Source organism: Littorina saxatilis, linkage group LG16 (genome assembly GCF_037325665.1).
Source record: "Littorina saxatilis isolate snail1 linkage group LG16, US_GU_Lsax_2.0, whole genome shotgun sequence".
Classification (NCBI taxonomy): domain Eukaryota; kingdom Metazoa; phylum Mollusca; class Gastropoda; order Littorinimorpha; family Littorinidae; genus Littorina; species Littorina saxatilis.
In genome coordinates, this window is record NC_090260.1 from 44,785,722 (window position 1) to 44,801,218 (window position 15,497).

General features: G+C 39.9%; 1 protein-coding gene and 1 long non-coding RNA gene across 3 annotated transcripts; one reads left to right on the top strand and one right to left on the bottom strand.

Annotated features, from left to right (window-relative positions):
• The first annotated feature begins 981 nt into the window (after window positions 1-981).
• On the top strand, window positions 982-15,252 carry LOC138949710 (zinc finger protein 84-like). Of its 2 annotated transcripts, XM_070321506.1 has the most exons (3): window positions 982-3,338; window positions 4,191-4,388; window positions 7,665-8,565. In XM_070321506.1, the coding sequence occupies exon 1, from the start codon at window positions 1,066-1,068 to the stop codon at window positions 2,884-2,886; it is 1,821 nt and encodes a 606-aa protein (XP_070177607.1). In that variant the 5' UTR covers window positions 982-1,065; the 3' UTR covers window positions 2,887-3,338; window positions 4,191-4,388; window positions 7,665-8,565. The 2 variants fall into 2 exon arrangements, with proteins under 2 accessions (XP_070177607.1, XP_070177606.1); XM_070321505.1 differs by having other exon boundaries at window positions 982-4,388; window positions 7,665-15,252.
• On the bottom strand, window positions 7,547-9,882 carry LOC138949776 (uncharacterized). Its single transcript, XR_011450437.1, has 2 exons — window positions 9,743-9,882; window positions 7,547-7,743 (listed from the first exon to the last, which is right to left on the bottom strand). It is a non-coding gene; the product is annotated as an uncharacterized lncRNA (long non-coding RNA).
• Window positions 15,253-15,497: the final 245 nt, after the last annotated feature.

Here is a 15,497-nt window from a genome sequence, read left to right on the forward strand (position 1 = left end):
CTTATTGCAAAGTGAAATTTGCTCTGAAAGGGCATTTAAAGACCCACATGTTAACACATACAGGAGAAAAGCCACATGCCTGCCTTAATTGCACAGAAAAAATATTCTCACAAAAACAGTTTGAAAATCCACATGTTAACATGCGATATACGCGTAAGGTGTGTGGGGGTCATGTTGAGGCTGCGGCAACAACAAAAACTTAAAAATTCAAGTTTTGCTCAAAGTCACTTTTAAGGAAAGCAACTGCCTTTTCTTCCTCTTGAGTTAGAGATAAAACGTGGTTATTCCCCTTTGCACACGATTCCTTAACCACCAAGCCTATGTTCATGTGATTGCAGGGTGTGTGTATGTAACTTGAGTAAACTCATCTGAAGTACTTTTGACAAGACAGGCAAGCCCACATACAGCGTTAAGCATGGGAAGATGACTTTAAAGGCTCACTCCTTCTTGTGAAAATGGTTTGGATCAGCATCTCAGATCATGCCAGACTTGACATGGGATAAGACCATCCCTTCACTTGGTTACATACTAACAATTCCTCACTGCCCCTGGTGAGTTGAAATTGCTGTACAGTGAAAACCTGATTTTCTTAGATTTTTGAAGGGTCTTAAAAGGGGGGGGGGGTTCCACTGAATAAAATGATTTCTTGAGAAGCCAGTGGTTGCATTTACAACATTTAATTTAATTCATCAGCTAATGTCTACTATGCACAGGGATCACCCACGTTGTTCATTTCTGGTATGTGACCAAGTGGACAGATGGTCGTATTCCATGCAAAGACCTGCCAAATCTGAGATGGTAAGCCGAACTGTTTTCCTGAGAAGTTGTGTGCCTTTAAGTGACATCTTTTTCTGTCTTTCCTTAACGTCTTGTCTTTTCTTTCAGGAAGAGAATCGTTCTGTCTTTGGGAGTTGTGAATTTCTATCTTTCAGGATTGCTGTTTTGCATACCTTCAGAAAAGGTATGTAAACATTTTCATTATGAGACTTACAAAAGATTTTTGCATTTTCTGTTACAGCACCAGCAGGTGAAGATTTCAAGACAGACAAAACAGTTAACGTGCAGATGGAGCGTACATCAGGAATAACATCGTCCAGTGCTGACAGCAACGTTGTTTGGCTGAAACAAGAGGCACCTGAAATACCAACATTGTCCAGTGCTCAAGTAAAAAATCACATGTTGACAAGAGAAAGACCACATGCCTGCCTTAAATGTACAATATTTGGTCAAAACAAACACATGTTGACACATACAGGAGAAAAGCCACATGCCTGTCCTCGTTGTTCAAAGAAATTTGCTCGGAAAGATGGTTTGAAGACCCACATGTTAACACATACAGGAGAAAAGCCACATGCCTGTCCTCATTGTTCAAAGAAATTTGCTCTCAAAAAGGTTTTGAAGATCCACATGTTGACACATACAGGAGAAAAGCCACATGCCTGTCCTCATTGTTCAAAGAAATTTTTTGTGAAATGGGATTTGAAAAGCCACATGTTGACACATACAGGAGAAAAGCCACATGCCTGTCCTCATTGCAAAGTAAATTTTGCTCGCAAAGGGCAATTAAAGACCCACATGTTCACACATACAGGAGAAAAGCCACATGCCTGTCCTCATTGCGAAGAGAAATTTGCTGTGAAAGGGCAATTAAAGACCCACATGTTTACACATACAGGAGAAAAGCCACATGCCTGTCCTCATTGTTCAAAGAAATTTGCTCTCAAAAAGGTTTTGAAGATCCACATGTTGACACATACAGGAGAAAAGCCACATGCCTGTCCTCATTGTTCAAAGAAATTTTTTGTGAAATGGGATTTGAAAAGCCACATGTTGACACATACAGGAGAAAAGCCACATGCCTGTCCTCATTGCAAAGTAAATTTTGCTCGCAAAGGGCAATTAAAGACCCACATGTTCACACATACAGGAGAAAAGCCACATGCCTGTCCTCATTGCGAAGAGAAATTTGCTGTGAAAGGTCATTTAAAGACCCACATGTTGACACATACAGGAGAAAAGCCACATGCCTGTCCTCATTGCAAAGTAAAATTTCTTCAGAAAGGGCATTTAAAGCTCCACATGTTGACACATACAGGAGAAAAGCCACATGCCTGTCCTCATTGTTCAAAGAAATTTTTTGTGAAATGGGATTTGAAAAGCCACATGTTGACACATACAGGAGAAAAGCCACATGCCTGTCCTCATTGCAAAGTAAATTTTGCTCGCAAAGGGCAATTAAAGACCCACATGTTCACACATACAGGAGAAAAGCCACATGCCTGTCCTCATTGCGAAGAGAAATTTGCTGTGAAAGGTAATTTAAAGACCCACATGTTGACACATACAGGAGAAAAGCCACATGCCTGTTGTCGTTGTTCAAAAAAATTTGCTCGAAAAGACTATTTGAAGACCCACATGTTAACACATACAGGAGAAAAGCCACATGCCTGTCCTCATTGCAAAGTAAATTTTGCTCGCAGAAGGCAATTAAAGACCCACATGTTGACACATACAGGAGAAAAGCCACATGCCTGTCTTCGTTGTTCAAAGAAATTTGCTCAAAAAGACTCTTTGAAGGCCCACATGTTGACACATACAGGAGAAAAGCCACATGCCTGTCCTCATTGTTCAAAGAAATTTTTTGTGAAAAGGGATTTGAAAAGCCACATGTTGACACATACAGGAGAAAAGCCACATGCCTGTCCTCATTGCGAAAAGAAATTTGCTGTGAATTTGGATTTAAAGACCCACATGTTGACACACACAGGAGAAAAGCCACATGCCTGTCCTCGTTGTTCAAAGAAATTTGCTCGAAAAGACTCTTTGAAGGCCCACATGTTGACACATACAGGAGAAAGCCACATGCCTGTCCTCATTGCAAAGTAAATTTTGCTCGCAAAGGGCAATTAAAGACCCACATGTTGACACATACAGGAGAAAAGCCACATGCCTGTCCTCATTGCGAAAAGAAATTTGCTCGGAAAGATGTTTTGAAGATCCACATGTTGACACATACAGGAGAAAAGCCACATGCCTGCCTTATTTTCACAGCAAAATATTCTTACAAAAATAGTTTGAAAATCCACATGTTAAAGGGATAGTATCCGCCGGAAAAGGCCTTCAGATCGCTTTCAAAGCATCACCGTAAGATTCTACGTTACAAATAATGCTACCATCCATGAGGAATAACTTAACTTTGCAAATTAAACAGTTTTGATAGCTAATTAATTGTCGTAACAGATTCCAAGGAAAGAGCACTCTTGTAATGGTTGGGTGATTTCCCTTGTCAAATGTGTCAACAATGGCGCGTCTTCCTGCGATCATTGTAGTCTGAAAAGGTAAGTGTCATTTTCCAGCTTAAGTTAACGTTGTCTGACAGGAAATAAAGCTTTCAATAGGACAAGTCAGTATCAGTGTACAAGTTGCTCTCAGCAGGACTGCAAATGAATCGATCGATGCGAGTCAAAAAGCCCTGACGAAGATCATGCTCGTACTTTGTTTACTCAGTCAGATTTGAGATTATCTTGGACATATGTGTTGCCTGTTGGTGATCATTTCAAATATATGTCTGTAAAGTTGCGCTTTTACTTATAAGCTTATGCATGTGTTTCAAATTCCATTCATGTCACTGATCGAACTCAGGGTCAGGGAACAGTAAACGTGCGAGAGTTCGAAGCAAAGCGCATTCATGTTTCAGACAAATAGAGAGCTCTGAAAATTATGTCTTTTCCCATAATAGTAACCCAAAAGAGAAGAAATTATACTTACCCCTCTTAACAATGTCGAGGATATGGGTGTCTTGTGCATTTGGTGTGTGTGTGTGTGTGTGTGTGTATGAGCGAGACTTGTATCACTGTGTGTGTGTCACTGTGTGCATGAATGTGACTGTGCCTGTGTGTCACTGTGTGCATGAGTGTGATTATGTGTGTGTTTGTGTTTGTGTGTGTGTGTGTGTGTGTATTATGCTTGTGATTATAATCACATATATATAAATTGTATTTTTGTATACACGTGAAAAAAGGAGTACAAACTATGTACTGTTGTGTGCGTGAACGTTGTGTGCCAGCTGTCAAAACTCAAGTGAGCTTTTCCTGATTATGATTGAAGTTTGCTACAAATAACTCATTAACTGTAAGGGAGATTGATTAATATATAGTGTATTCTTTTCAAGCATTTGTCTTTATTTTCAGGCTATGGAAGTTTTACATTCAAAACAACAAGCGGCCAGGCTGCTCGTTCAACTTCAAGAAGTGCACATCCAGGCAGGATAGGGAGAGGAATTAGCAGTAGGTGTGAGCTAATGCAGAGGCAAGGACTGGTCCAAGTCTTCTCAAACTGAAATTGGTTTGCTGGGCAAGGGGAAGGCTGATCCGAATAACAATTTGAAGGTAAGTGAGGACTGGTTATACTTATAATATTAATAGATACTTTCTCTGTGTGCAGGAGTTAAAAGAAAAAGACTTATGATGTTAGAGCCAAGGGTAATTTTGTGAATTCCAATACTGGCAATAGAGTGCTATCACAGAAAATGAAGAAATTACATTCATCCAACTGAACAATGTCAAGAAAGTCAGTGCGTGTTGTGTATTTGTTATGTGTGGATGTGTGTGTGTTTTAGGAATGTAAAATAAGTAAAATTGTGTGTAAGTGGGGGTGTAAATTAGTGGTCTGGGTGGCCCAAAAAACAATTTGAAGGTGAATCAGGACTATAGTTATAAGTATTTTCTCTCACCGCTCCCCCCCCTCAACCCCCACGCCTCCTCCAAACTCAATCATTCGAGTAAGTACCTTTTTATTCTGCAAGATTTGTGTGTTCGAAGACTTTGTTACAGGGTATACTAAATAATGACTAACGGTGAGGTTTTTAGGTGTCAGTCACAAATTACATTACCGGTGCTTTTTTTTTTCATTCTAGGGAATGTGTGTATTTCCTGGTTTCAAAAAATATTGAAAAAGAATGAAAATTCAGCTTCAGCATCCTGATTTTGTCAAGATATTTTGTGCAGTTAAATTTCAGTACCCACAACCTTTTAGTGTCTCATAAAGGGAAATAAATGAACATTCCTCACAATTGGGGTGCTGTACCGTGAACCCCCCCCCCCCCTTTTAAAACCCTTTACAATTCAAGATCTCCCCTATATTTAGACCTTGCTTTTCAGATTTTCTGGTCATAAACTATGCAAATTCACCTTCATTTTAAGACTTCCTGCTTTTTAATACCTGATTTTATCATAGTTTGGGAGATTGTAAAAGGGGGTTCCACTGTAATATGAATTCTGTTTTAGCTACACCTGTATGCTGTTTGTAAAGAAGAATATTTTACAGATTGAGGGGATCATTTCTGCCTCTATAATGATCGTTATGATCTGACACATTGGCTAACAGATTCCATGATCATGCTGTTATGTAGGAAGTCAAAATAATGATGTGTAGGTTTTTGAATTGTGTCTGCTTTGCAGTTCAAATAGATGTCTGCCTTCCTGTTCAATTTTTTTTTTAAACAAGACAATCCCTGAAGCACATTTTCCAACCACATGTCAAACAGCAGTTCTGCTTAGCTTGAAACATCAGTACCCAGTAAACATTTATGGTGCGCCGCGCATGCATTCACCGTCGCTTGGGCGATCCCACCTGCGCGGACATACGCCGCGGAGACTACGCGCCGGTGCATTTAAATTCTAGGTTACACCATCGCCACTGTCAATGCGCCATACCGACGCCGCGCAGTTCCGAAATGCGGGTGTATTTGTTTTGCTTGGTTTTTGTTGTTGTTGGTTTGTTTGTTTGTTAATTTTGTTTTTACGTAGAGCCGAAAGGTACATCGGATTGTGGGTTGGTCGTGCAGACGGTAGAAAAAAAACCCAGCTTTAAAATGTGAAAAAGTCCAAATAGCTATTTCTTTAATTTAATTCGGCGGCTAAACGGCTCAAGCGATTTCAAAATCCTTTTAAGACAGTATCATGCTATTGAAGGGGTACACTAAAAAACAATTGGCAAAACAATATCTGGCCCCTGACGGCAAGCAGCTTGATTTCCCCAAAACGTTTCACGAGAGCGGCGTCCTAACCGTAAGAGCTAGCGCCTGCGGATTTTTTGTGAACGAAGAGGGGGGGGGGGGGGATGTGCTTATGAAAATCAAATTTTCGAGAGCCTATAGGTCTTGTTTTTTTTTAAATGAATTTAGTGGGGGGCGTCGGAAAAGATCTGTTTTCAAATGTAAACACAGTAGATAAAATAATAAGAAGATAGATAGATCTGTTTAACCAATCACAATGGAACTCCAAAATATTCCATAGATTAGTTTACTTAATTTTTAAAAGATAAGTTCGAAACATTATCATCTGATAAGTCGCCGTATAACCTTATAGGTTCCAGCGACTAAATATTTCTGATCCTGTTCCCCGGGTTTTCGAACCAAGGGCGGCAACTGTGCAACCATAGACATGTACGTCATCATGATCTCCCCTTATTATTCGTTATTCATCGTCAATAATTTGAAATGGTAAGTTATATCTCTATGTTTTTTACATGTAAGTGTTCGGAAAAAATACAGTTATAGCAGTTATGTACAAAAACAAGCAGCAAATGCTCTTTTCGCCAAAGTAAAGTCCTTTTTTCTTTTGGTTTCTTACATGTGACACAGCACACCGCAAGCATTTAGGCGAATAACAAGTGTGTGGTATATATATATCATCAATTGTAAAAGAGGTAACGGTGTTATTTACTTGCCATGTTCTTTACACGTTTTCCAATTGTGTCCTTAATTATTGCTTGATGCCGTGTATGATATTACAATATGTCTTTCAACAGTGTGTCCATTTAGATTGCGTACATGCATAGTCATAGTAACTCGAATTTTGTTTTACTTCGAATTACTTGGGATGCGCCGCATCGACTTCTAGCATGCATGTCACCTGCTCCAGGCATGGTCACGCGATGGTCAGGCGCACCATATACGCATGCGCCGCGTCGACTAGTGGACGATCATAGTATTGACTGAGGCGCATGCACCAAAGTTCCATGAGGCGCATGCACGGCGCAGGTGTATGGTGCATGCGCGGCGCATGCGCGGCGCACCCAAAATGTTTACTGGGTATTGAATAATTATATCAAATTGACCTTTTTGCGGTTGAGCACTTGACAGATGCTGTTACAATACCTCTTGTAGAGAAAAAATTTAGAGATACAGTGGAGCCCTTTTAATATATATATACAGCAAACTCAATCAAAGAAAAGCAGAATGTCTTAGAATAGAGGTTATAAACAGGAATCTGAGAAAGTAGTGTTTTTTAAGACAAATGTTGTGTTTTTTTAAAGGGGGGGGGGTCAAAGTTAGGGTTTCACTGTACAATGCAATGGTAAACTGGGCATTCATTCCAAGTAGCTAAAGATGTGTGACACTTTTGCTCGTCAGGAGCACTAGAACATGTCACATTTTCACACTTCTCAGTGTGTCAGAATGCTGGAAAACCTCCCCCCTCTCCCACCCACCACCACCTTTTACTCACACGTGCAATCCATTACGTACATGAATAGATTACAAACACTCTTCTGTAACTCTTTATTTTCACACTTTTTCTTGCATTTGGTTAATTTTTTCAACCCTTTTCGAAGTTTGAATTAAAGTGTCTTCACTGATGGGTGATTTTCTGTTTATGCTCCAGGACTTCAAGGCACTGGTGCTTGATGACAGCAGGCTCCTACTGGCCCACATACAAAGAAGAGATTGAAGATGCCCTGGTCCTGGAAGAAGAAGAGGGAAAGATCAATAAAGCCAAACGATACGCATCATTCAGAGTTATATTGAGGAAAGATATTGGCTATTCGGGTGAAGGTGTAAGAGTTGCCATGTGCAGTTGCTGTGTATGGGTCATAGGAATGACATTATAGATCCAACTGGCCAGTACACTGATTTTCTTCCTTGCTGCCTGCATTGGAGTACATTGTGGTGTTAAACAAAGTGCGTTTCTGTGTGTTTACACATGCTCTGTCACATTCCATATTAGACGGCCAGCTGAGACTACAAAATAGTGCATGTTTGTACACTAAAAAAAACAATTAAAAGGAATTCTAACCAGAACCAATCGATACAGAAATGTTATTTGTATTTTTGACCAAAATATGACATTTTACACACACCTTGACAGTCCTTGTTCACCTTGAGGAACACTCACTGTCTCAATCTGTGTAAAATGTCATAATTTGGTCAAAAATACAAATAATGTATGTTGTTTTCTGCTTTTTTAATGTACTGTAATCTACCTTGTAAGCGCCGTTAGTACCTAGTAAACGCCCACCCCCAACATTTGGATCAGTGTTTGAACATATGTTGTGTGTGTGGTTTTTTTTTTAATTATGTGCACAGTTCTGCACCTTGTAGAGACATTTTCATTCTAGAGAACGCTGACAGACAGCTATATATTTATTTATTTCATACTCTCGGCACTGGAGTATCTCTGGATAGCCCCTCAAAAAGAAGACGAGGGAGGGTCTTCTGAAGTTGAAGAGGTCTGCTTTCAGTGATTTACAGGGAGCATGTGAAACGACCAGTGTTTGATAACACCATTTCCCTCTGAAAGATTTTAGCTTTCTAAAATAAACTTACCCCTTTTTCGTCACATCAATGTCTTGGATCAGTATCAATGACTGACAGAATGACTTCATTTCGAGTTTTTTAGGATGTGTGTACATTCACTCTCACTGAATGAATTTTTGTGTTTGGTTTTTAGTGTTTTTTCTTTCTGTTTAGACACTTGCATATCAAGCGAAAGATACATACAGGGTGACTATTTGTGCATGGAAACAGCTGACATGAGCATTAAAGTCTGGGGAAGAGTCCTGAAAGTGTATTGATTAATGCGTTGAATTCACAGGTCTAGTAAAACTTGTGCAAAACATATTATATATATACATGTGTTGAAAAGTGCTCGAATTTCAAGAATAGTTTCATGTGTAGCACCTTTGAACTGTGCAGAGGATGTGTGCCTGTGGATTTGAGATCTACATGGAATAAAATAGACACTGTTCTTGACAATTGAGTATGTTTTTGTGTGCGCATGTTGTTTGCTTTATTGATAATAATTGACTTGGTCAAGATGTAACCATAAATTTCTGTAGCAAAGATGCAATGATAAAAATAGAAAGAATATGATCAAATAATAAGACACTGGGCTGCAAATTGCTTTTAATTGTCATTGTATTTATCTGTAAACTGATCATGATTTCCATGGCATGATTAATGCAGTGGAACCTCCCTTCTATGACCCCCCCAATTTAAAACTCCCTTCTTTTTAAGACCTTGTTTTCTCACATTTTCTGTTCATAACCTCTGTAAAATTACCCCCATTTTAAGACTCGTTCTTTTTTTAGACTCGATTTTCTCAGATTGTTTGAGGTCGTAAAAGGGGGGTGCCACTGTAGTAATAATGCATCTTCAGAAATTGAACACAGGTGCTGCAGGTTTTTTTATAACCATGAAGAAGAAAAATACTGTTTCAAAACTTTGACGGTGTCTTATCCTCAAACGTACACCTTTTTAAAGAATCCATAACTTTTAATCACTCAACAAAATTGCCTGCAGCTCAAGTGAACCAGAAATGGGGAACAATTGGGCAAACTCAAGGAATCGGTTCTTGGTAACTTTTCTGTCGGTTGCGCAGCCTGAGAGAGACATGACAGAGATACTTACTCAAGATAAAAGATAAGCTTGACTTACATCAGAATTATGAACATTTAAACTCACCTTGAGCTTTGTCCGAAATATTTTAAACCATTATTGCCACACATTGCAAGAATGTTTGATGTCCGGGTGCTTTTCCCCTGAAAATTAAAAAAAATAGTTTTAGTAATTATAGCAACATATAAACCACTAAGTGTAAACCAAAGGCTGGCCAATTACATACAGTTCTACAGCAACATCAGTTCTGAACATGAAGCTTTCAACATGCACAGCGACACTTAAAAATGGCAGTTAAAAAAGAAAGGATGAATGAGATTCTGCCGCATTTAGTTTGCTTCAATGAACGCTGTCCGAGGAAGAATGTGTTCTTCGTTAAAAAGTTACCCTTTCACAAAGCCTTACAATAAGCTTCAATCATAGTTTTTCCTGCAAAATCACAACATTAAAATCTTTAGGCACAGAAAAACTCATACCGCTGACAATATAAAATGTCAGTTATAAATAACATTTTCTGTTGCACTACAGCAGTCCCTCTCATGAACGGACACCCTTGGGCCATAGCAGAACTGTCCGTACATTGCAGGTGTCCGTTCACGGGAGGGGTGACCACACCACCCCCTCCCCCATACACTCACACAGAGACACACAAACAACAGGATTGAGTCTATGCTTATCACTTCTTGTGGCTGCTAAACAATAACAATAAACTCCTAATACTTCTTTAAACGTTCTGTAGAAATGATTTGTATGAAAAGTGTTGAAAAGAAGAGATAAAATAAATCCTCAAGGCAGTGAACACACTCATCATGCACTGACATACGAAAGCAGCCACACAAACACAGCACAGAGGAGCGTGTGCAGATGCTTTGCAAGAATAAGCTTGAAAACCAGTTTGAATAAATAGCAGCAGATAGAGCTGCATGTCATAATCATGTAATTTATTTTCTTCTTGTCTGGCTTTATTGACTGCATGCCGATCATGTGGCATGGCAGTGACTTTTCACTCTTCAGTCGGAAATACACTGTACATAACACAGCTAGCTCCCACTCTCCCTCACTAATGCCTACCCCAAGCTTGGAAATTGTGTGGAAGAGTACACCTCTCTATTTCTCTCCAATGCTCTTCCTGCTGACATGCAGTGACACCGGACACCCCACAGAGTTTAGCCAGCTACCCCTCCACCCCCCCCCCCCCCCTCTCTCTCACTCCCTCTAGCCATGTACTGTTTGGGGCTGTGCCAAACCAGAGCAAAACCAGTTGACTGTGTGTTTGACAAAGCAAGTCACTGGTCAAGGCTGAGGGGAAACAAGAGTATCTTGTCAATGAAAGAGGTTACACACAGATCGACACACGATGCTGAGAACTGTGGCCGGTTTTTCATTCTCTTTCGCTCAGGACCTTCATCGACTGTGGTTTCTGTTGTTTACGTCCAACAGACAAGAATAAAGAGCACAGTGCAGTTTCATGTTGGCATCTTCGTAGGTACTCCACTTTTTGTGCATCGAGCATGACTTTCTCGTGATTCTGTGTCGTTCCCAGTCTGTCTGCTGCTTTCAGAACCACCTTGAGTCGATTTCTTACATCCCATCCGCCATTGTTTTGGGTCGTCATGAAAACGGCACGCTCGCGACGAAAACCAGTCTATGACGGCCAATTTTAATCTTCAAATGGTGGAGAGCAGTCGCCAATTTAATAATGTTTAATTAATTATTTAGCATACTTGTGGTGCTTTATTGAGCAAACCGGGCCAGGTGCGTCTTAATTAAGGTACACTAGATTCCCCAAATTCTTCAAATCGGCCGAATTCGACAAAAAAAAACTCCAAAATGGCGGCGTGGACACTATATGTTTAACACATACTTGAAAAAAGCCACCTGTCCTCACTGCATTGTACAGGGAAATCTAAGCGGCGATCACGTGATTTGTGCAAAGGAAATTAGTTATCCGAGAAGTCATCCAAGAGAAGGTTGGAATAAAATGACACGGGAATTACCACTTTAATTTGGGTGCAAACTTAATCGCAATAATATTTTTGCCAAGTTTAGTATATATTATTTATCGTTAGATTTGACTGTGATATCAACATTTATCAACCCCCCGCGGGTTAGGGGGAGTCCCATGTTGGTTGGGACGAGAAAGAATTTACCCGATGCTACCCAGCATGTCCTAAGAGGCGACTAACGGTTCTGTTTCTCTTTTTACCCTTAAGTGTTTCTTGTGTAGAATATAGTCAATGTTTGTAAAGATTTTAGTCAAGCAGTATGGTAAGAAATGTTAGTCCTTTGTACTGGAAACAAATTAACAAGTGGCTCTATCCCATCTCCCCCATTTCCCCTATCCCAACCCCCTCTTTCCCCGTCGCAATATAACCTTGAATGGTTGAAAACCACGTTAAACACCAAATAAAGAAAGAAAGAACCCCGGCCGGGTCATACCTAAGACTTTAAAATTGGCAATTTAGTGGCTGCTCCGCCTGGCGTCTGGCATTATGGGGTTAATGCTAGGACACTAGTGTTGGTCCGGTGTCAGAATAATGTGACTGGCTGAGACATGAAGCCTGTGCTGCGACTTCGGTCTTGTGTGTGGCGCACGTTATATGTCAAAGCAGCACCGCCCTGATATGGCCCTTCGTGGTCGGCTGGGCGTTAAGCAAACAAACAAACAAACGCTAGTTTACAAGTAGGGCTTCTGCTGAGCATCAAGATGTGATTAATGTATTTTTGCTGTCTGTCTTATGGATTCTTACCCCCCGCGGGTTAGGGGGAGTCCCATATTGGTTGGGACTAGAAAGAATTTACCCGATGCTAACCAGCATGTCGTAAGAGGCGACTAACGGTTCTGTTTCTTCTCTTCTTTTGTCTTATTTCTGCCTTACCAGTCCTTTCACCTATATTTCCTTCCAAGAAAACTCTCCCTACTATTCCCTGCAGTTTTCCAATTCTTTTCTTGTTGTCTTATTTCTACCTGACTGGATCCATCACCTTTATTTCACTTAGCAAAAGTCTTCTTTTCCACATCCTTATTTCTCTGCACCCCGCATGTCGTATGAGGCGACTAACGGATTCTGTTTCTCCTTTAACCCTTGTTAAGTGGTTCTTGTATAGAATTTAGTCAATGTTTGTAAAGATTTTAGTCAAGCAGTATGTAAGAAATGTTTAGTCCTTTGTACTGGAAACTTGCATTCTCCCAGTAAGGTCATATATTGTACTACGTTGCAAGCCCCTGGAGCAATTTTTTGATTAGTGCTTTTGTGAACAAGGAACACTTAACAAGTGGCTCTATCCCATCTCCCCGCTTTCCCCTATCCCATCTCCCCCCTTTCTCTCGTCGCGATATAACCTTCGTGGTTGAAAACGACGTTAAACACCAAATAAAGAAAGAAAGAAAAAAAGAATTATGGATTCTTGTGCAAAGTTTAAACAGAGGCATTTTATGGTTTTTAAGTTGTGCTGTACAGTTTGACGCCAGTTTTCAAGTAGTGCTTTTGCTGTGTGATTATTTTGATGTGATTAATTTATTTGTGCCGTCACCCCCCGCGGGTTAGCGGAACCCCCTGCGGGTTAAGGGGAGTCCCATATTGGTTGGGACGAGAAAGAATTTACCCGATGCTACCCAGCAGAGGTGACTAACGGTTCTGTTTCTCCTTTTACCCTTGTTAAATGTTTCTTGTATAGAATATAGTCAATGTTTGTAAAGATTTTAGTCAAGCAGTATGTAAGAAATGTTAAGTCCTTTGTACTGGAAACTTGCATTCTCCCAGTAAGGTCATATATTGTACTACGTTGCAAGCCCCTGGAGCAATTTTTTGATTAGTGCTTTTGTGAACAAGGAACAATTAACAAGTGGCTCTATCCCATCTCCCCGCTTTCCCCAATCCCATCTCCCCGCTTTCCCCTATCCCATCTCCCCCCTTTTCCCGTCGCGATTTAACCTTGAATGGTTGAAAACGACGTTAAACACCAAATAAATAAAGAAAGAAAAAAAAAATATATAAAAAAATAATATTTAAATAATTTTTTTTAATTTTTTTTCAAATATACCTGGGCACGTACATACAATATACATGTAAACACATTTATATTGGTGACATAAAAGGTTTGTGGACAGAAAACCTTGTACAAAAAAGAGAGAGAGAGAGAGAGAGCCTGCGTAAATGTGAAAACGTATCAACCTTGAATTTGACGAGGTGTTGAATACGTATTTGACAATCACACATATAATTAAAAAACACACCAGAAAATGTATAATTATATCAATTTTATTGTGATCAACAATATTCAGATCATGCAAAAACAAACACCACACTTTGAAAAATCCGAAAGAACAACTGACAACATAATGTGCCGGATATACAACAATAAAGCTTAAAGGTCATCCACATTGAAAAATGAAACTTTGCACAAAATATCTACATACTAAGTGAAGTCGCATGCCGAAAATCTTTTTTCCGAAAAATGCTTCTTGTTTTTTATATTGAATAAAATCTACTTCGGATAACCTTTTGCACCTGTGAAAACCGCGCCCACGTGATCATTTGCCTCGTGACGTCAGCGTATGTAGTCAACAATGGCGGCGCATATCTCGGATAGTGTTAGTTCTGAACCAAAACGAAGAAAAACTTCCAATGGCCTATATTGTGCGGTCGGGCGATGCACAAATAAACAAGCCGATGGCTACACCTTGCACCGCTTCCCGAAAAAAAAACCAGTCCGTGATAGGTGGGTACGTTTCGTGCAAGAGAAAAGAGTAAACTTTGGCCCAAAGTGTGGGACACCGACTTCGTCGTCTGCGATTTGCCATGAACATTTCGAAGGTGACTGCTACCCTCCACGTGAGGCATTGATGAGAAGTTTCGGAATTAAAACAATAAGGACTCTAAAGCCTGGTTCAGTCCCAACCATCCATCGGGGATGTCACACGCGAAACACACAGATGAAGCGCGGTGCGTGTTTTCACATAAATAGCGGTCAGTGTCAGCTTGACCCGTCCAGCTATCGCCCTGTGTTTGGGTTTGTAAACAACACGGCTGGCAGTGCTCACTGGTACGGTCAGTGTCAGCTTGACCCGTCCCGCTACCGAGCTGTGTTTGTGTTCTATTTGTTGCATTATTATTATATTTTTTTAATTTATTTATTTTGTTGGTAAATTAGTATTTTCGTTTTAAATAAATTTATACATTCAGGTGTGCATTATTTGGCCAAGTGTGTGTGTTCGAATAATGTCAAATTTGTGACATACTATGATCAATACTTGAATGCTTAATGTGTGTGTACTTTGAGCAAGTCTTTACAAGAACTAACTTTCAGTGGTAAATTAACTGTTAGCTACACATAGCTTTGTGGACTAATGATTGTGCTTTTCGTTATCTGAGAGGATGGGTGAATGTGCCTGTGAATGTTTATGTGTTGGTTATTGTTTACTTGAGACAGGATGGAAAGTAAATTTAACTTAGAGAAAAGAGTAAGTTGTTGAGTTTATTTGAAAAGTAAGTTGTGTACCATAGAATTTGTTGTTATGTTGACAAAACAGTTTAATAAAGAGCAGACCTGACTCTGCAAGTGATAACTTATAACTACTTGTTTCAATGACTTTGAGGTATGAGTGAGGTGAGACACCACCACACAATCCACATGTGAAATATATCTGACCGCTTTCGCTATCTCATGGTGACACAAAAACAAAGGTGGATGTGACAATGGCAGTATTAACTTGTTTTTATTAGTTAAATTCGTATACACATTTGAAAATCATAAAAAGTTGTGAACACTCCCCACCCACCCCCATGCTCCTTGCACACAAAAATATACCAACTCCACT